Raw genomic sequence first — 22,830 nt, 5'->3', positions numbered from 1 at the left:
CCATGTTAACCTGTAATAGATCGGAAAAGTTTTAGTCGTTTACCATGTATCTTTTGCGTTCTATCGGGTTTATTTAAATATCGGATAGTGTAATTAGGGGGCTTAGTCTCGATTATTTGTGCAGGTCCTAACCATTCTGTGTCTAATTTATGTTTCTTGTGGTCGTTGTGAACCAATACTTTGTCACCAGTGTTAAAAAGAGATTGCGTTCGTATAATTCGTCTGTCCTGGTCTCGTTTGTAACGTTCTTTATTTTTTGTCATAGTGTCTCTAGCTCTTTTCAGGTATTCTTCATGTCGGTTTTTCCAGAGTTTAAATAATTGTTCGCGTGTTAATGAAGGTGTAACAGCTATTGTCGAGGGCATATTGGCTTTATGACCGAATGTAAGTTCAAAAGGTGTAAATCCAGTAGATTCGTGTAACGATGTGTTATATCCCATACAAATTAGATTTAAATTTTCGTCCCATTCATTCTGTCTGTCGGCGGTACATGTTCGTATTAGGTCTTTAACTGTTGCATGCGTTCTTTCAAGAGAACCGTTTGACTGGGGATGGAAAGATGTTGTTTTTATGTGTTTAATTTTGAATGCTTGCTCGAACTGTTCCATTAGGTTACAAACAAAGTTACTACCTTGGTCTGTTAGAATATGTTTTGGGGAAGAAAATATGTATATATAATGCTCCAATAGTTTCGGTATAATAGTAGTTGCTTGTTGATCTTTCATAGGTATAAGGACAAGGTATTTGGTTAGGCTGTCTTGTATTGAGAGGATGAATTGATTTCCGTGTTTGGTTTTGGGCAGAGATCCGAATATGTCCATTGCAATTTTGTCATTAGGCTCAAGAGGTGTGTCGGTTATAACAGCTTCTTCTCTGGGACGGATGCGTGTTAATTTTTCTCGTTGACATGTTTCACAATTTTCAATGAATTCTTTTACATCTTTTTCTAGCCCGGTCCAATTATGTTTTTCTTTAATTCTGGCTAGCGTACGATTTTCTCCAAAATGTTGGGAGGTTTCCGGACTGTGGGATTCTCGAATTATGGTATTTTTATCTTCTTGGGAATAGGATTGTGGATCTTCTGCTATGGTTAATTTTCCGTTAGGTACTCTTGAGATAAGAAATCTGAGCATAAGTTCCAAATGAACAATTTCTAGTCGCGTTATAGTGGGATCGTTTATACCTAGTTGAATTTGCGATTTCTTAGTTCTGTCGATTTCTGAGATAACTATTGCGTGTAACTTGTTTAACCAGTCTGATTCGTTATAATTTCCTAATTGTTCTTTAGTGATTTGTGTCCATTTAAAGGAATTAGGTTTCTTTGTTATTGGGGATGCAGATGGGGTTGTCTTCCAATCTATATACTGTTGGTGGAGCTTGTCTCGTGGTTGTGAGGATTCAGGTTGTAAGGCATCAGGACTTGTGTCATTATATAAGTCGAGTAAGTCGTCAGTGGTAAGGGCTAAGTCGTCTGTTATAGGGAATATACGGGACAATGCGTCTGCGGCTGTGTTTTCCTTTCCTTTTTTGTATTCTATATCGTAGTCATATTCTTCTAATCTGAGTCGCCATCTCATCAGTCGGGACGAGGGATCTTTAATATCTTTCAACCACTTAAGTGCCTGATGGTCAGTTTGTATAATGAACTTTCGTCCAAGTAAGTATTGTCTAAGTCTTTTGATTGCCCATACTATCGCTAATAATTCTTTTTCAGTGGTGGTATAATTTCTTTCGGCTGAATTGAGAGTTCGGGATATGTAACAGCACGGATGTCCGTCTTGAGATAAAACTGCTCCTAATCCTTCGTTTGATGCATCAGTCGTTAAACAGAATGTCTTATTATAGTCTGGGTACTGTAGAATTGGTTGTTCACATAATTTCTGTTTAAGTATGTCAAATGCCTTTTGTTGAGAGTCGGTCCAATGGAAAGGAATATCTTTTTTTTGTCAGCTCTGATAAAGGTTTACTGATTTTTGCAAAATTTTTTACAAATTTCCTATAATATCCTGCAAGTCCTAAGAATGATTTTACTTCAGTTGGAGTTTTAGGAGTCTTGAAATTTTTGACTGCTTCTATTTTTGCACTATTAGGTTTTACTCCGTAAAGGGCCACTGTTCCACATGCAACCCCCGCTGGACTGCAGCGAATGTGGGGCAAGGCTAAGCATAGTCATGGCCAAAACAATATTCAGGGACAGCCCACACCTTGAGGAACTCCGGCAATATCTGCTCCCACCGAGAACCAACAATCCGGCGCCCTAATGCCGCTTCATTATCTGTTCTACGGCACGGTCCCCTCTTAAAGATCTTCTTAGATGACCGTGTCGCTGTTTCCGTCTGCCATCGCCACCCAGCTATCATAAACACTCATTTGAACTGTGCTCGATAAATAATTTTTTTCACATTAGCGACAATAAATAAAAGCGTGGAGCGCTAAACTGACACGGTCCCCACTTAAAGATCTTCTGCGACACGGTCCCCTCTTAAAGATCTTTTACGACACGGTCCCCTCTTAAAGATCTTCGAGGACTGTGTCGCTGTTTCCGTCTGCCATCGCCACCCAGCTATCGTAAACACTCATTTGAACGGAGTTCGATGAGCGTCTTGTTTAATTTCGTAAATATATACAACGGTCCCCTCTGAAAGATTTATGTAAGAGGACCATACAGCCAGCCAAAAATTTTTCTCAACATGGATTTGTCGAGGACCAATGGTTTTTCTCACGTGCGGCTGGACCCGTCGGTTTCTCACGAGCGGAGATTTCGATGAACATCTTATTTAATTTCGTGGGGGTGGAGATTTCCCTACTTCTTTTTCCGGGTGGGGATACATGTATAAAAGAATGGGTGCAGTCGATGCTCTTATTATAACATTTCGTCACGATGGAAAGAGTAACCCATATCGTTGTAGAGGAGGAGAATGTATCCCTGACTGATGCAATGGAGTTGGTGGTAAGTACAAAGAAATATTATAAGTAATATGTTATATTATTGATATAGTGTTATTTTATATTACAATTTTTATATTATCAACAGATGTTTGGTTCCGACGAAGAGAGGGCCGCGTTTATGCGCGGATGGATGCATGCGATGCGTGCATATAATATTCCGATGGAGAATTGGAATGTGATAACGACAATCAGGGTACTGTTCGAGAATCCGGTGAGTAAAGTTAAAATAATTTTATATATTTATTAATTAAAAAATTAATACTTAATAACATTGTTTCTTTTTTACAGCCAGAAGAGGAAGAATAATACATATATGTGGGAGGTGTAAATTCTCGCGAGAAACAAGCGAAACGCGCGTCCCGCGAGAAACAGGCGAAACGCGCGTCCCGCCGAAAGCAAGCGGAACGCGCGTTCCACGAAAAAGTTTAACAGATGAATTCGCCTGCCGTTTGTCGAAACAAACGATAGGCGAAGACGGTTGAAAAAGGCGTGGAAGAAGCGAGAACGGCAGTCTCTCGCCGGTCGTCGCCTTGTAAAGTTGTCATTGAATCTTTGTTCTACCTTTTTTATTTCTTCATTATATTATTAAACAGTTATCGTAAGAGTCGATCCTTTTATTGCTTCCCCGCCCGCGTAGATCGATTAGCTAACTCGATCGCCACCGAAATAATATAAAATAGGGAAATCCTACATTTGGGGGCTCGTCCAGTCCGGTGGTTGCGTGGGCAATTAAAGCGAGTGTGATCGGGACGATTCGGTTACGAGGTGCAGTTGAAAGAGAAGTGGAAAGTGTCGATTCGCGATTTATTCAGTTGTACGGTAGTGTGTAAGTTGGCCACTAGCCGAAAGAAGTGTTAACAATCGTCGAGCGACACTACGTTGTAATCAGAAGATCACCAAGATGAATGGAGGTACAGAGAACAATTTGGATACGTTGAACGGAAGTGGAACGAAGATTAAGGATAAGACGAACGAAGGATTATCAGAAGAGACGATAGACGCAATGAAGGTTAAGGAGTTGCGAGAAAAATTAAGAGAGTTGCAACTAGCAGATATAGGCAACAAGAACGAGATGCGTGTGAGACTGAAAAATCACCTACGCCTTGGAACAGAAGAGGAGGAAGAAGAATCCGAAGACGAGGAAACAGACGACGATTCCGACGAAAACATGGAAAGTGCAATAGAAGAAGATAAAAAGTATCGCACACCGAGGAGAAATACAACCTCGAGAAACGAAGTGATAAAATTCACAATTAAAGACGTCGACAATAGTATTCCATACTTCACAGGTGACGACAAATTGCCGATTAAAAAGTGGGTCAACGATTTCGAAGAACTAAGTGCGTTGCTTGAATGGAACGACTTACAAAAGTTGCTATACGGGAAAAGAATGATGAAGGGATCAGCGAAACAGTTCGTTACCTATGAAAAAGGGATAGTATCATGGCAGATTCTTAAAAAGAGGCTGTTGCGAGAATTTAAGGCGGAAATGAACGGCGCGTTAATCCATGAAGAGTTGCGTAAACGAAAAAGGCGGCCGAATGAGAACGCACGACAGTATGTGGGGGCCATGCAAGAAATTGCAAGCCAAGGATCCGTGGAAGAAGATGCATTAATCGAACATATTATTAATGGCATCCAAGATCGAGAACACAGCAAAACGATGCTGTATGAAGCGATGTCGCTTCACGAATTAAGGAGAAGACTAGAGCTATACGACCGAAGAAAAGAGAAAGAAAAGGACGCCGACAGCGGCAGACGCCCCTGGGAAAGGAAGGAACGCGACGGAGAAAACAAGAAGATGCAACAACGACCAGCACGGTTTCAAGAGGCAAGATTCCAGAAGAAGATGCATTGTTTCTCCTGTGGGTCAGCCGAACACGATGTAAAAAATTGCACTCATAAAGGAAAGGGACCTAAATGTTTTGCGTGTAATGAGTTCGGACATCTTTCAAAAGACTGCCAAACGCGTGCAAAATCGCTAAATAGTGGAGACAATGTCAGCTGTGTGAGAAGTGTAAAAAACAGGCTGAGCGCTGTTACTATAAACAATGTTGTGTGTTACGCGCTTATAGACACGGGAAGTGAGGTGAATTTAATGCGAGAGGACACGTGTCCCAAAATCGGTGGTCCTAAGTTACAGTCGACATCGCGGGTTTTTACCGGCTTCGGAAATGCGCGGACGATACCCGTCGGTAAATTTAAAACGCAAGTGCGCGTCGGCAATAACGATTTCGACGTTGAAATGTTCGCGGTGCCGAATGACGCTATGTCAACCGAATTAATACTAGGTCAAGACTTCTTAAAAGATGTGCAAGTGCAGATAAACCAAGGTGAAGTCGTGATAGAAAAAGTGAAGCAAAGGCCCGAATCAATCGCCGATGCGTCGGAAGCTGTCCTGATGGGTGACCTGGCGAGCGTCAACTGCATCGAACAAAGTGAATTGGACATTATTAGTGGACAATTTAAAGAACAGCTGCGGAATATTGTAGAAAGGTATGAGCCAGTTAAAAATATAACAACAGCGATCGAAACTCGAATTACGGTTGTAGACAAAAATCCAGTCCGACTGCGTCCCAGGCGTTTAGCTTTTAAGGAAAAGGAAATATTAAATCAACAAATACGCGAATGGTTGCAAGAAGGAATAATTAGGAAAAGTTGTAGCGAATATGCTAGTCCTGTTGTTATCGTACCGAAAAAAGACAACTCGTACCGCGTATGTATAGACTATCGCGAATTAAATAAGAAAATTATTAAAGATAGATTTCCTATGCCTCTGATCGAGGACTGCATCGATTCTTTATCGGGCGCGCGAGTTTTTTCAGTACTTGACTTAAAGAATGGATTTTTTCATGTCCCCGTCGTCGAAGAAAGCAGAAAGTACACGTCCTTTGTAACGCCCGACGGGCAATACGAGTTTATCAGAACCCCTTTCGGCTTATGTAACAGTCCTACCAGTTTCCTCCGATTTATCGACAATATTTTCAGCGAACTAGTTACAAACAAAACAGTCATAACCTATATGGACGATCTGATTGTGCCGGGCACAACCGATGAGCACGCGTTTGAAAATTTGAAAATCACGTTAAATGTCGCAGAAAAAAATGGTTTACGGATAAATTGGAAAAAATGTAGATTCCTCCAGCGAGAAGTTGAATTTTTGGGTCATACTATTACGAACGGTCATGTCGGCCCGTCACCGAATAAAGTTAAAGCGGTACAGGCTTTTCCGGAGCCAACTAAGAAAAAAGACGTACAGAGTTTCCTCGGACTTACAGGATATTTCCGAAAGTTTATAGAAAATTATGCAAAGATAGCGTATCCATTATCAGATTTACTAAAAGACGGTGTCAAATTTCGGTTCGACGTAGAGCAAAAACGGGCGTTTATCGCGTTAAAAACCGCGTTATGTTGTAAGCCGGTGTTACGTATTTTTCAGCCCACAGCTATGACAGAATTACACACCGATGCTAGTTCAGACGGATACGGGGCAGTTTTACTGCAAAAAGCGTGCGACGGAAAGGTGTTCCATCCCGTTCATTATATGAGCAAAAAAACTACAGATGCAGAAAGAAAGTACAGCTCGTATGAATTAGAATTGTTAGCGATAGTAAGAGCAGTGCAGAAGTTTCGGGTGTACCTATTAGGATTAGATTTCACAATAATTACTGATTGCCAAGCGGTGCAAAAGACTCTGTATAAAAAAGATTTGTGTCCGCGAGTTGCGAGATGGGCGTTGACTCTCGAAGAATTCCATTATAAAATCGAACACCGATCGGGTGAACGTCTGAAACACGTTGATGCGCTAAGTAGGTATCCGGTGTTTATCGTGGAAGATAAGATGCGCGAAATTATTCGGAAAACACAAAACGAAGATGAACGCATTCGGGCCATAAAACAGGTATTGGAAAGGGAAGCGTACGAGGACTATTTAATGGAACATGATTTATTGTTAAAGAGATACGGTGATAAAACTGTTGTGGTGCTACCAGCGAGTATGTTTGTAGATACTATTCGAAGAGTGCATGAGAATGGACATTTTGGAGTGAAGAAAGTTGTAGAGCGAATTAAGGAAGAATTTTATATTCCGAATTTAAGCGAGCGAGTAGAAAGAGTAATCAGCTGTTGCGTGCCGTGTATATTAGCCGAAAAGAAAAAAGGTAAGAAGGAAGGGATGCTTTCCCCCATTCCCAAAGGAGATACGCCGTTGTGCACGTATCATATCGACCACCAAGGCCCGATGGTATCGACGAGTAAAAATTATAAGTATATATTAGTCGTAGTAGATGCTTTTGCTAAATTTGTATGGATTTACCCAACGAAGACGACAAATACAGCGGAAGTACTAAGTAGGTTGGTCGCGCAACAAAAAATTTTCGGAAACCCGAAGCGTATTATTTCTGATAAGGGAACCGCGTTTACTGCGAAAGATTTCAAAGAGTATTGTGCGTCGGAGTCCATCGAACATCTTACGACTACAACGGGTGTACCACGCGCGAATGGACAAGTTGAGCGCGTTAACCGTACCATTATTCCGGTGTTGACAAAACTCTCGCTAGATAACCCCGACCATTGGTACAAACACGTCGACCGGTTGCAACGATGTTTAAATAGCAGTTTTCAGCGCGCGGTGGGTATGACTCCATTCGAGATACTTTTTGGTGTCAAGATGCGACAAAAAGAGGATGTGAGAATTCTTTCACTTATCGAACAAGAAACAGTTGAGATGTTCGATGCGAACCGTGATAGTTTGAGGCGCGCGGCAACCGAAAATATTGTTAAGATTCAGGAGGAAAATCGTCGCGGCCATAACCGAAAATGTAAAGAAGCGATTAAATATAAAGAAGGGGATTTAGTAGCGATCCAAAGGACGCAGTTTGGAACTGGACTAAAAATTAAACCGAAATTTTTAGGGCCGTACAAAGTTGTAAAAGTTAAACGGAATGATCGATACGAAGTCGTGCGAATTGGCGAAACTGAAGGGCCGAGAATAACGTCGACCGCGGCCGATTATATGAAGCCGTATCTGGGTACATCTTCGGGGTCCGAAGATTTGCAGGATGGCCGAGTGTGGGAGGTGTAAATTCTCGCGAGAAACAAGCGAAACGCGCGTCCCGCGAGAAACAGGCGAAACGCGCGTCCCGCCGAAAGCAAGCGGAACGCGCGTTCCACGAAAAAGTTTAACAGATGAATTCGCCTGCCGTTTGTCGAAACAAACGATAGGCGAAGACGGTTGAAAAAGGCGTGGAAGAAGCGAGAACGGCAGTCTCTCGCCGGTCGTCGCCTTGTAAAGTTGTCATTGAATCTTTGTTCTACCTTTTTTATTTCTTCATTATATTATTAAACAGTTATCGTAAGAGTCGATCCTTTTATTGCTTCCCCGCCCGCGTAGATCGATTAGCTAACTCGATCGCCACCGAAATAATATAAAATAGGGAAATCCTACATATAATTATTAAAATAATATATTTATTTAAAAAAATAAAAAATTTTTTATACATTCATTATATAGGTTTTTTATTTCTTAATTTATTTTCGTTCGAGCGCCGATTCTTTCGCGATTCCACAGACATCCACACCACGAGGGGTTGACGGGATTGTGCCGGGATCGACTCCGCTCGGCACGTTGTCGCAGTTCAATCCGCTGGCGTATCTGCAGAATCTCGACCAGGCGCGATGCTCCTTCATGGGATCATTGTCCTCGTCCCACAGAGCCAGCCGTACGCGACATTCGAAACATTCGACGCTATCTTCATAGTCCAGACTGAAAAATCCAGCGGCTGCGAGTTTCTCCGGTTGGACGATGTGTGAGTAACGCCAGTTGCGGAAACTTTGGAGTCTGTCGCGTTCGAGACGATAATCGGGTGGTGTTGTGTGATCGGTTGTTGCGACGGCTGCGGGATCCATCTCCGATTTTGCAATCATTGTGAAACACTGTGTGAAAAAAAAAATCAAAAACGTAAAAAGAGGTGTATGTGGTTGTGACGTGGAAAAAATTTAAAGTCGCGTCTTTATAACTGATACTTTACGTGTTTTTATAATTGTTAACCCATGCTCGAAATGTTCGCACTTCGCGCAGACTGCAATGGTATCAGTTCTTCCCCAAGCGAAATTCGGAGAGTTCGAACGAGCCGTCGTGACAAACATCGATCATAGCTAATTCTTTGCATATAAATTTTTTTTCCACAATGAAACCGTCCATGTCAATGATTTGAGTGATTCGATCCATCTAAATAAAGAAAGTATTTTCACTAGATTTTACGTAATTTATTAATTTTTATTGTACTTACCGTTGAAAAAGAGAGGGAATGCGCAAAGTTGACTGGTCGGATGATAAAAACACACCAGCGATGTAACTTCGTATAGCGACCGTGATCGTCGACGTTTTTTATGCTATTACTTCATACGGCGACTGCAGCGAGCAATTTATAATGCCGCTAATGTAAACATGTCAATGGAGAGGGGGTAATATTAATAGTTTAATTGTGTGTGTGTGTATGTATGTATGTGTGGATGTGTATGTGAAAATTTTTCGAGAAGGTATTTTAAAAATAAAGTTATTCGAGAATATCTCTTTTGTATTTTATTTTATTACAAGTTCCTTCCTTTACAATTCCTATAGAATAAAAATACAATTAAAGTAGAGAAATGATAAATATTTTTAGAGCGGTTTAAGTAATTTTTCGAACAATGTTCGTCAATGGATTGTACTCCACAATGCGGTCGTGTATCATTAAGCAGTAGGCTGTTGTCGATGGGGGGACATCGGTTCGACATTCGAATTCGATTCGCACGTCGACCGTAGCATTTTTTAGCGCTTCATTTTGTCGAGAACAATCGAGAACGACGAGTGGACCGTATCGCAGGAAATCCATGGTGTTGAGTAGCGCTTCACCGTTTCCATAGTATGATTCTTGGAATTTTGCATACATGTCGTAGAGCAACGCGTATTTACCTTTCTCAAAATCGATATTTAAATCATCGTACGGATATGTTTCCGAGTTCAAGTAAAGACGAATATTTGTCAATGCGCAATGGTCGAATCGCGTAGCTGTTTTCTTTAAGTTATTCTTTCGATCGGTTTGCAAGGCGAATATCACGTATCGCGGTTTTTCCATTTGCAGAGCTGTTTTTATCGCCCATGTATGCTTCGTAGTCGTCTGTAGTAGAGGATATTCGTACAGATCCCACGATCGAAAGCTCATGCCGATCGATCTGTCGCTGTCTAAAATACGTAACATGGATAGCTTATGTATTTCATCCAATGCAACATGTGGCATTCGCCATTGAATTTTGTACAGATCCAGAATAGGTTTCGCGTTGTTGGAAGGACTGTACAATGCGTTCACGTCGGTACGCGAGCGAATCAAAATCAATTCGTGTCGAGCATTTATCACAACACGTTTGTAATCTTCACAGAAGCCTAATAAAATGTTCATAGGTACACAAAAGTTGAAATGTATCGCAGCCGTGGCCGTTGCAGCCTGTTTCTGTCCACCATCACCATACAGCCAGCCAGCGTTGGGCAATGCGCCGCTTCTCGTTCTGGACAGACTCACGTAATTCTTCAGAGTTGTCGTCGCACCGGGATTTCTGGATCGATCGATTTCTACACCGTTCAATTCGTAGCGTATTTCCTCAAACATAAACGCAACGGCATTGTTCTCAAGAGTTGCCGTATCGATGCTGGATTCTCCTCCTGATCCAGTCGGTAATTCGAGTTTTCTCGGTAAACTAAGTTTTCCCTCAACGTATAGGAAACTTTTACACGGGAGCGTGTACAGGTCTTGTTGCTGAATGGGTATCCTTATCTCGTCGCTGTTCTCGAACGTTGTGTTAGCATACGGATTGTACGTGTGCAGCTCAATCTTCGTTATGCGATTGTCGAAGATCGGTGCTTCGGAGATGTTCAAAATGTTGTCAAACATGATTTTTTTCCCTCTCACTTTTTTACAATAAATCCCAAAGATCGTAGATACTTGGCGTTTTCCACGGTTAATTTCTTGCGAATCGATGACTTTACGTTTTTCTCAGCGGTTAGTTTCTTGCTGTTGTTGCTGCAGGCGCTGTTGTTCAACGTATGGAATGTTGTATTGTTATGAATTAGCATTGCTTCGTCGCGCATGTAGTCGCACCGTGATTTCTTCACCTCGAAAATCAATCAAACGTCCGGATTGATCAACTATGCGAATCGTTAAATCGTCAATTACTCGTGCAACGATCGGAAGGTAAATGACTCGCGCCGGCGTTTCCGACAATTTATACCCTGGCGGTACCTGAGGCGTGAATTCATGTATCGTGTGAACGAGTTTACCGTTGTCGTACGATCCGGTGGTTATGTTGCATTCTACTCGTACGATATTCACGCTGATGATATTCACAGGCACATTCGATGTATGCCACGCGTTCGGTGGTAAAACACGATCCATGGAATATCCTAGAATAGAGCCCACGTTGCAAGGCTTTGCAAAGTTTATTTGATACTTCCTTATAATTTCACTTTTCATGGTGTTGGTGTTCGCTCGTAAGACCAGCGGATATTCGATATCAGAGGTGGTGGACAACTCATCGACATTTTTTGCGGGATATCGTGCGCATATTTCACGTTTCAAGTATGCGTTTATCGCTTCCAATTCGTATGAACCGTCGGGTATGACGATCTCTTCATCTTTTTCGCCGAAGTAGAATCGATTGTTTCCAATGTTGGCGCTGATGTTCGGTATCGTGTAATAAGTTTGCAAATCGAGCAATCCCAGTTCGTATTCGCCATTGCTCAGATCTATGGGCGGAAAGTGCTTGGACGACAGCACGCTGCTTCTTCCCGACAACGTGAACGTAAATGACTTTTTCGCATGCATCGTGCAGAGAGAGAGAGACTCTTTCCAGAGAATTTATTCTCGGAGAAACTTCACACACAATTGCCCACACACGCTTTCGTTATAATTTTGAAAACGTTCGTGGTTATATAAGATCGTCGCGTTCGCACCGAAATAGCGAATCAACTCGATCGGTGGTCGAAGATTTCCAAAACTATCAAAATATTTGACACGCGAGCCGTGTTTTATATAGGCGACCCAGTGCGTTCCCGGCCCACAACTATTATCTAGATTGACTATACCTCGCTCATTTACCCACGCACGCAGCGGCAAATCGTTACGCATAAAAACTCCGCGGAAGTATGGTAATCCTTTACAGATGGCCATTAATTCAACGTCTGTCGTCGTGTTGTCTTTCTTCGTTGTTTTTTTTTCTTCTTCCTCTCCTTCAAGCCTTTTCCATGCTTATACGGTGCGAGACGTAACCCACGACCCTCCATGGCTCGATTGTGTCGCTCCGCTTCTTGCAATTGCTTCTTCGCAGCTTTTGCATTGTTTATAGCTTTGAATACTCCCGCGGCGCCACCCGTCAATGCTCCTATAGCTGACAAAGCAGGCAACAACAACGGCAGAAAACCACCGCGTTTGGCGATCGGGAGAATTCGTTTTGTCGTTTTTCTTTTCTTTTCACCTTTTTTCTTTGTCAAACCCATGCCCAATTTCGTTTTAACTTTCATGGCTGCCAACACTGTAGCTGCAGACACTTTTTCTCCCAACGTTGCGTCTCCAGACGTTACTCGATGCAGCGCTCGATTCGCCAAAACGTGATCGGCCGCGTGACGATTTTCAAGATCCTTGTACTGCGAATACGCTATATCGTGCTCGCGACAGGCCGCATCCAACGGATTGATTCCTCGATCCCCACGAGCTAATCGCGCGGTCAGTTTCGTGCCAGGACCGCAGAATTGATAACCGGGTATATGCAATTCGAACGGTAATGCGTTTATAGCTCTGTTTAAAAACCCCTTACCCGTATGTGGACCGAGACGTCGTTGCAAACAACGATTCGTGCGCATAAGCTATTTTTTCTGCTCTCTCTTTTTTTTAAAAGAAAAGAACTTCCTCACGTTTGGAGGGGGTGGGGAGTGACTGATACCTACGATGTTCGAGCTCTCGTATAAATACTATTCCCCCTCCCTTATCGTGTCAATCAGATCATGCGTTTTGTAAGACAATCTTTGGATATTCGTGTTCCAACGTGTCGCGCGTTCGACGATTGTGATGAGACGATGCGTAAACATGGATCGTTGTTACCATGCAATGTACGATGCGTCATAAGCGGCCCATCGGGGTGCGGTAAAACGAACGTTATGATTAGCCTGCTGGAAAGCGAGAACGGACTACGATTCGCAAACGTTTATGTGTACTCAAAATCGCTGAGCCAGTCAAAATATCAATACTTGAGCAAACTGTTCTCATCCGTGGGGGAGGATGTAGGCTACTTTGCGTTCGCGGACAATGCCGACGTAATCCCTCCCGCAGAAGCACGACCCGATTCGATATTCATCTTCGACGACGTGGCGTGTGACGAGCAGGATATCATGAGAGAGTATTTCGCGATGGGTAGACATTCGCACGTCGATTGCTTCTACCTGGGTCAGTCGTACGCGAGAATACCTAAACATTTAATTCGCGACAATGCCAATCTGTTGATTCTGTTCAAACAGGATACCATGAACTTGCGTCACATTCATCAGGATCACGTAAATACCGATATGTCGTTCGAGACGTTTAGCGCGTTATGTGCGAATTGTTGGCGAAGGAAGTATGGATTTCTCGTGATCGATAAAGATAGCCCCGCGAATCGCGGTCGTTACAGACGTGGATTTAACGAGTTTGTCGTACTGTAATGAGCACAGTTGCTCGGTAAGGGTTGTCGGTGTTGTATCGTGGCTGTAAATCTCTCTCTTACGCTTCCAATCAATATGCCGGCTCAAAAGGAAAAGAAGGAGAAGCTGCGAGTTTCGATTGCAAACGAAATAGCGAAGACCAGCGATACCATACGTAAAAAGTATTTGGCGTTGAAAGTTGGGAAAATGGCGACCGAGGAGAATTTGCAAACGAATTTACGACCGATCGTTGAACCGTTGAAACAGCTAGTTCAAAATACGGCTACTGTCGAGCCGAACGACAACGTGTTCTCAGATATCAAGGAAACGCCACCACCCTCCCCTCCACCCTCACGAAAAGAAAAGAAGATTCTCAGATGTTGGAGGACCGCCGACCTCGTCCTCTATAAAAAAAATGAGGGTTAATGACGATGACAATGACAATGACGATGACAATGACAATGACGACGACGACGACGACGAGGAGATGGAGCCGACGAACACGGCATCTTTGGAATCTTCGATGCGTGATATTTTTGAAAATCCTGAAACTCATCAAGAGGAAAATCAACATATATCCGAGAATTTAGGACCGTTGGCGCGCGAGTATTTAAAAAAATTTTTTACCGGTCCAACGACAAATTCCGACAACGTGTACGGGGTATATTTGCACGATGATAAACTGATGCTGGGAAATTACACATTCGATGTGAACAGCAACGACGATATCATCGTTAACGGAGTAAGGTACGAGGGGACTCACGGTCTTTACGAATTGATATTCAATAAAATACCCGACGAGCGGCTGTACACCGAGGATGATAAGAACGTGTACAAAAGAATTCTCAATCTTACGCAAGCACATCGACGCGGGAATCAGCTAAAGGGAAACAAAGGTTACAAGTATAAGAAAATTATAGGACCATTGTTTTCGTCGCGAAGTGGGAGAGGGATTGAACTTCCAACTTCTATGCGCGTGACCGACCATCCAATCGATTACGTGCATTGGGACGATCCGAACGAACTCGTCGATCGTCTGAAATTGTTAACCGCTTCGAAGAATGCCGGTCATTCCAACCATGACAATGAAATAATGTCGATAATCGAAGAACTTCGTGAAGCCGGTATAGTTATAAATTAAAGCGTGCATGCGTTCGTCGAGTCAGTGACGAATGAAATGTCAATCGATAAAATTGTTGCGGTTCATAAAAATGCGTATTCATCTTAATTGTTGCGAAACGAATCAAACGATATCCTCGGGAGGAGACGACGACGACAACGGTGAAAGCTGGAACTTGAGATTTCAAAGTTTAAGGATAAAACTGGATGAGATATTTCAACGAATACTGTGGATCGCAGGACAGGTAAAACGGTTGTGCGAGCGGTACGAGTTGGTGATACCTGAAGAAGAAGAAGGAGAAGAAGAAGAAGACTAACTCGAAACAATGTCTATCAACAAATTTGGCATGGTGTTTCGCGAAGCGAACAAACGCGAGTCGAATGTTTCTCCAATTTTCTACCCCGGCGTTTTTAAAAGTTACGTGTGCGATAACGCTATATGTTTGAACGATGATGCTAAATTGTATGATGCGAAAGGTATGAGGATCGGGCGCGTGGCGAATCCCAAGGCAAACGATCACGCTGCAACCAAAGTATACGTGGACACGCTTAACGCGAAGCTCGAATCAGAGATCATGAAAAAACTGGTCAAAAAACTGAAAACCTCTCAAGAAACGATAAAGTCTGAAATATTGGCTACGATGCAAGGTGTTCCATACGATGCAAACGAAAATATGAAATCAACCGATATCAACGAGACCTTGAAGGAGAAGGTGAAAAGAGGACGACATGAAATAAGTCTGAAATATTAGCTAAACAGGGGATGAAAAGCTGATCGAAGTCCTGAAGACCGCTAAAGAAACGATAATGTCTGACACAAGAAACGTGTCGACGGTCCTTGAGGGAAATCCGTGGATATGATGTGCAATCGTCATACTGTACCTGTACCTGTTCCTGTACCTGTTAGTCATCGCTTTAATGACTGGAAAGACACGATTGAAAAGTGAATAATCGGTTAAAGGGAGAGCGAGAAGAACGACGACGACGACGATGAGTAAAAAAAACGTGGTGGAAGAGCTGCATGCCCCGGCGAGACGTTTTTACCCGCGTAGACGTGTGGTTGTGCGGGGATTCGATGATCTTTGGCAAGCCGATATCGTTGAAGTTCAAAAATACGCGCGAGAGAATCGAGGGCATCGATATATTCTCACGATAATCGATGTATTTAGCAAATATGCATGGACGGTTCCTTTGAAGAGTAAAAATGCGAGCGACGTGTGCAAAGCTTTCGCATCAGCGTTGAAGAAGGACGGTAGAGTCCCGAACAACTTGCAGACCGACATGGGGAAAGAATTCTACAATACAACGTTTCAAGACTATCTAAGGAGTCGCAACATCAACCATTATTCTACGTTTAGCACTATGAAAGCATCCGTCGTGGAACGTTTCAATCGCACGTTGAAGAACAGCATGTGGAAATTTTTCTCGTTGAGCGGAAAATATCATTGGATCGATGCGCTTCCCACGTTGACCGAGGACTACAATAATCGAAAACATCGTACCATCCGTATGCGACCCGTCGACGTGAACCGTAAAAATGCCAGCCGCCTTCTGTCCACCGTGTACGACAAGATGGAGATTGCTGGTCCTGCCAAATTTAAGCTCAATGATCGCGTGCGCATTAGCAAGTTCAAAACCCTATTTGACAAAGGATACACGCCGAACTGGTCAACCGAAATATTCAAGATTATCGCGGTGAAACGAACGAATCCTGTCACATACCTCTTGGCCGACGTAAGGGGCAAACCGATTGCCGGAGGATTTTACGAACACGAGATACGTGCGACAAAATATCCTGACATATACTTAGTTGAAAAAATATTACGTAGGAAAGGAAATAACGTATATGTAAAATGGTTGGGGATGGATGCGTCACATAATTCATGGATATCTAAAACAAATATACTTTAATTTTGTATTTTCTACTCGTATTTTATATGTAAGATTTATGATAGTGAAAAAATGTAATTTGTAATAAAATAAAGTACAAAAGAGATATTCTCGAATAATTTTATTTTAAAATAATGTGTATCGTTACAAAAACACACACACACACACACAACAGTAATTTTTTAACCTATCTGTTTTGCGCCGCGATGATGTCAGCGCACGAAGCCGCCAGTTCACAATCGATCAGTGAACTTTGATCGAAAGATTCGCTCTCGACGATCGCTTTCATGATATTCTTCGCGTTGCTATCCTTCACCGCAGCGGCAAAATTCATAAATTTAGCAGTCACCGTAGGAACATTGTCGATCAACCATGAATACATGTTGTACACGCAGAATTCGAGATTGTACAAGTTATGCATAGTTTTTTCCGTGATGTACAGAGCCACGAACTGATTCGATAATTTCACCAGATTCATACCATTGTGATTAACTATTTGTAATGTTAAATCATCGCTCATTTTTCGACACTGTTTCTGCATAGATTGTAAATTGGAAATATACTCCTTCGTGCGCAACAACTCTGTCCATGCATCCAGGGAAAACGTGATCTCGTTACTGCGATTATCTCCTATAGCCAGTTCCACGCAAATATCATCACCAACGTGCACACCAATTTCAAGATATTTAAAATAATTTCCAGCTATCGAATATCTTCGACTCAAGACTCGCGCGCCGTGCAAACAACTCGACGGTGACGACGATGATGGCTGTATCATCGATGCAATGGGGCTGCTATTGTGAAAACCCCTGCAACAGATTTCAAAATTAGACATTTTTCTAAATTTCTTTTTTTACAATTTTTCATCTTTTCTACTTACATATTATTTAGCCTCTTCTTTTTGTGCGACTCCTCGATGTTTGAACGATCACATTCAGTGAGTGGACGACGGTTGTGCTGAATCGTGCTGTCTACGTTTTAGTGACGGTTGTCTTGATCTGAAGCATGACGCTCGGGATACGATATTTTTATATGCTGTCTCCCCACCACTCCTTTTACAGATAAGATCAACAAAATGGCCGCATCCCCTCCCCGACTAGTCTACAAAGATTTACAATAATCTCCCTACCACTTCGTTCTCCCTACCACTTCCATTTCTTTTACGAGGATAAAAAATGGTGACTCGGTTTTTCTTAATTGATGCTATAATGCCCCCAAGGAAGCGTATCGATCAAATTATTACAAATATATCGCTTATCGTCGTTCGAACTCAATGCTAATTTTACTTCCGACATCGAATACACCTGATGTTGTACGGACACTATACGATTACTATTAACCCTCTTTTCTGTATTATTGTGAAGATAATCGATATAGTCTTTGAAACTGATATTCCGAGCGGTAACGTTTGTTCTGATGCCTTTGATTTTTTTAGTTTCGTCATCACCATGCACGCGAATCGCATACATTTTTGAACGAAGTCCTACAAACTCGTTCATAATTTTACCGCCATTCTCATCCTTCATCAATCCTAGTTGTTTATTATTCGCAATCGGAACACCGTAAACGTTGTTCGGGTCATAATTGCTTGTATCGTATCGATGGATATCACGTTTCAGCAGCGCATCGTACGCGTCATCGCAAGCGATCTCGTATATCAAGCTGTCCGTGTCCGTGTACAAAATCTTACAATTTTTCTGGAGTTTTGGGTACATGTACTCATAATGGAAGCTGTACAAATGAAATTTCGATATATCCAATACAGCCATGCCTACGTAGATTGGTTTGTAAAATTTAACGAGCAGCTTTTTCATCTGAATCGCGACGAAGTCTTCGGAAAACACTGTATAGCTGTGAAAATTTGGTCTAGCTATTAATCGTTCGACGCCGTGTCTACCATTCCATCGAGAAAGTAATTTCACGATTGCATGATTTCGAACGTTCTCCATCGTTTTCCCAAACACAGCATTGTTCATTAATTTGAACAAATTCTTGGAAAAATCGTTGGTCGCGTTGGCGCGTAATTTTGTGTTCAAATCGATGTAGCCATGCAACCATCGCGACTGTCGAAACTCTAGAATTCGATGAATTTTCTTCAATTTCAGATTGTGCTTTAGACTTTGTTGGAGGTATCGATAATGTACAACGTATCGTTCCTTATCGTGAAGTGTTGCCATCAACTTTCTTTGACTCGAGTCGGTCGCCGTGCCGTGACTTGGACAAAACGGAAGATCCGCGTGAGCATCGTGAATTTCGCGTGGATACTCTAAATCCACCTCCAAAATGTATCCTACGGGACTATCGATTGGAATGGATTCGACATCGAAATTATCTATGTCCTCCTCCACCCATCGAAAGTCTCTGTACGGTAGAGGTTGCGACATAGCCCAACCGTACAAATTATTCACGTCGAAATACATTAAGTAGGTGGATGGTTTGCTCGAGTCGTGGCTAGATGAATATTTGTTGTTTGCGCATGCATATCTATGCGAACACTGACTCAATCCGCCACGTATTCCTCGCTCCACAAACAAAAGCATGTCGACGTCGGTGAACAACTCCAATTCAATCTTTGTCATTTTCATCATCACGTCCCATGCGAAACCGGGGAGCGTGTAATAATGTGCCGGATCGAGCTTGTAATTCTCGAGACAGTCATCGCGAAAATTTTCAAAAACATCCGCCAACAACAGCACATCTAATTTTAAATATAAATCGCTGTACTGTCCAAGCGTTCGTATAGCGAAACGCGACCAAACCGTATTCGCGCGAAGGTAATCGGCGTCGGATATCTCGCTGCCATTCAACTGATTGTAAAATTCTTCGCGCGACGGCAAACATGTATCGTTTAATTTATCATACGATGTCAGATAGTCGTATGGGAACACGCCTTTTCTGGTCAACAGGTTGAAATCGTCGTCGGAAAGATATGCAAATTCACCTCGTACGATGTGTAATTTGCTTTTGTCCAAGTATGACGACAGCTTGTCCAGACTCGAGTTCAAGAACTTGAATGAGTCGATGAAGCGAAATTTCAACAACTTTGCGTACTTTCGCTCTTTACCCGGCTGTCTCTCGATGGAAACGTTTTTCGTGAAAGAGATATACTTTTCTTTCGTCAATGGCAACACGTCCACCCGCCCCTCGAACGCGTTTGCTAATTCTTTGATTATGAAATGCGCGTCGTAACCTGATAAATTATGAAAAACCACCGGTATCGTGTATGAAGATTGATAGTTCAAATTGCATCCATTATGAGCCGGACCACGATACGCGCCTGTGAAATGACAATGATCATGTACTTTCGTCGCGTCAGAAGTGTCGAACGGTTTCTCGCATACATGACAATGTGTGGCCGTATGAAAATTTAACTTTTCCGCTTCAGTTAGTGGATTCATTGTCACCGTTTTATCAAATATCGGTTGTAATTTACAACTTAGCTCGTATAACCTGTTCACGAACCATGCGGCACATCCCTCTTTATCGCGATAATCATGATACTCGGACAACTATTCATCATAGCGACAATGCATGTAGTATCCTATACTAAACGCGTGGTGTTGTTGATATTGTACGCGTGCCGCACGGTCTTGCCCTTGATGTTCCCCAGGCAGCAGCAGGCACTCCAAGTCAGCATAAATAACGAACGGCGCCTGTTCTTTGTTCGTGTAGTTCTTAAACTGTAACCCCTTATCTTCTTCCGATATTGGAAGCTCCAGAGCACAATCGTTCATCCGTTCACAGTCAATCGTATGCATGTTTAATCTCTCCGGCGTGGGAAAATATTGCAAACACCTGTGGGAAGGAAAAAATTATGTCGTTTTTGCTTCAAAGAATTTTTAAAAAACACAAAAACGTGCAACTTACCGATCACAAATATACTTGAGATTTTTCTTCTTGTTAAGCTGCGACGAAACCAATCGTGACAAATTTCGTATACATGCGAAATGGCTGTGCGCCTTTGCAGCATTCTGTAGAAACAGCAAGTTTACATGCCTCCTCCGTTTCTCCCCGGTCAAATGAAGCGTTACACATTTCTTCCGCACCCATTCGAACACGTTCACGGAAACGTCGTTTTCTCGTTCAAGGGCATAGCCGGATAAGGTAGTCAAAAATTCCCTTGAGCCGAATTTTATCGACGATGTGCCATTCGATAGAGCACCAAGAAAAAACATACTGTGCAAAATTTCAACCCTGTATCTCGATCGGGAGGGTAGTTATGGGGTAAAAACGAAAAATCAGTTTTTGGCCTATTTACCCTAGTTAATGACGTTTAAAAATTCTGAAAAAAATCTGACACGTGTCAAAAACCCAAATACATACTTTGCAATTGGTTTCAGATTTTTAAAATGGAAATCCTGCTTGTAAAAAATAAATACCTCAAAAAAATCGAAAAAATGCAGATTTCACATGGAAGTTTTAGAGTGACAACATTTATATTTTTACAGTAGCAGTATATTGTTATAAGTATTGTTCATGAATTTTTTCAGATATTTTGGTTTGGTGCGCCGTTGTTAAAAAAAATAAAAACCGATTTTTTCGACGTTTCTTCCGCGAAGAACTAAGCTAACCTTAAAATTATTACGTTTTATTTATTCTGTAAGTCTATCAGGCACTGATAAACCTTGAGCATTAAAAAAAAAAATTAATCAATGAAATCGGCTTGATTAGTATTTTTACTATGTCAGCGTATTACATCTGAAAGTATTAACCACATTTCCAACAGCTCGGTTGGCTCAGCGCGTTAGGCGTTCGACTGTTGATCTGCTTATACTAGGTTCGCTCCCGGCATACGTATACATTTTTTTTTTTACTTGATTAATTCTTTTTTTTTATGTCTAACTATATAATAATCAATGGTATGTTTGTAGATTTCTTTTAGAAGCAATATCTAAATATTAAAAAAATATTTTAAGGGAAAATTCGCAAAAAAAATTTTGGAGCAATTATTAACATCATCAATTTTTAGTTACACATCTTAATTCTGGTAGTATTAAATATTTTCTGCAGTAAATATGTACGTGTCTTCGAGTTTTTCGAAGCACTCGTTTTTGGTATCTCGTCTTTCATGCAGAACAGCAGTTATTGTGTATGAACCACCGTCGTGTAAAAAGCGAACGGACAAAGTCTCCGTGTTTTATTATCTTGTTCCTTTAGCCCGTCCGTTTACCTTCACCTTTACCTTTACCTGTACGTTTATGTTCACCTTTTCTTTTCTCCACTCGCTTTTTGACTTTATTGATCATCACTACCAGGTAGCGGATTACTAGGGTTGTCGTTACCTGTTAATCGTTTATCGGTCGCGGGTGTAGTTGAGGGCAATGGTACGGTCTTAAAACTGTACTTTCCCCCTCCAGACCCGTGTAGGGGAAAAGAATACCACTTGTTATATGCTTGTCCTTCTTTTTGTTATATGTTCTTCCTTTTTTGCGTGCCCTGTAATAGAATATAGAATTATTTGTCTTTTCTGACGATAAATACATACATATGAATCATTAATTTTAAAAATACTTATCGTCAGTATTGTTGACGTCAGAACTATTTGTTCTCCCTTTTTTGCGCGTGCCCTGTAATAGAATATAGAATTATTTGTCTTTTCTGACGATAAATACATACATATGAATCATTAATTTTAAAAATACTTATCGTCAGTATTGTTGACGTCAGAACTATTTGTTCTCCCTTTTTTGCGCGTGCCCTGTAATAGAATATAGAATTATTTGTCTTTTCTGACGATAAATACATACATATGAATCATTAATTTTAAAAATACTTATCGTCAGTATTGTTGACGTCAGAACTATTTGTTCTCCCTTTTTTGCGCATGCCCTGTAATAGAATATAGAATTATTTGTCTTTTCTGACGATAAATACATACATATGAATCATTAATTTTAAAAATACTTATCGTCAGTATTGTTGACGTCAGAACTATTTGTTCTCCCTTTTTTGCGCGTGCCCTGTAATAGAATATAGAATTATTTGTCTTTTCTGACGATAAATACATACATATGAATCATTAATTTTAAAAATACTTATCGTCAGTATTGTTGACGTCAGAACTATTTGTTCTCCCTTTTTTGCGCGTGCCCTGTAATAGAATATAGAATTATTTGTCTTTTCTGACGATAAATACATACATATGAATCATTAATTTTAAAAATACT

General features: G+C 41.5%; 2 protein-coding genes across 2 annotated transcripts; both read right to left on the bottom strand.

The window, feature by feature from the left end:
* Window positions 1-9,620: 9,620 nt before the first annotated feature.
* Window positions 9,621-10,877, bottom strand: LOC143221852 (uncharacterized). The gene has a single exon (XM_076447449.1). The coding sequence runs from the start codon at window positions 10,875-10,877 to the stop codon at window positions 9,621-9,623; it is 1,257 nt and encodes a 418-aa protein (XP_076303564.1).
* Window positions 10,878-17,856: 6,979 nt separating this feature from the next.
* Window positions 17,857-22,602, bottom strand: LOC143208799 (uncharacterized). Its single transcript, XM_076423626.1, has 2 exons — window positions 20,531-22,602; window positions 17,857-20,458 (listed from the first exon to the last, which is right to left on the bottom strand). Exon 2 carries the CDS (start codon window positions 20,059-20,061, stop codon window positions 17,857-17,859), a length of 2,205 nt encoding a protein of 734 aa, XP_076279741.1. The 5' UTR covers window positions 20,062-20,458; window positions 20,531-22,602.
* Between the last annotated feature and the right edge of the window lie 228 nt (window positions 22,603-22,830).

This window comes from Lasioglossum baleicum, chromosome 1 (genome assembly GCF_051020765.1).
Source record: "Lasioglossum baleicum chromosome 1, iyLasBale1, whole genome shotgun sequence".
In the NCBI taxonomy this organism is placed as follows: Eukaryota; Metazoa; Arthropoda; class Insecta; order Hymenoptera; family Halictidae; genus Lasioglossum; species Lasioglossum baleicum.
The sequence above is the reverse complement of the archived record's forward strand: the minus strand, read 5'-3'. Positions and strand labels throughout refer to the sequence as shown.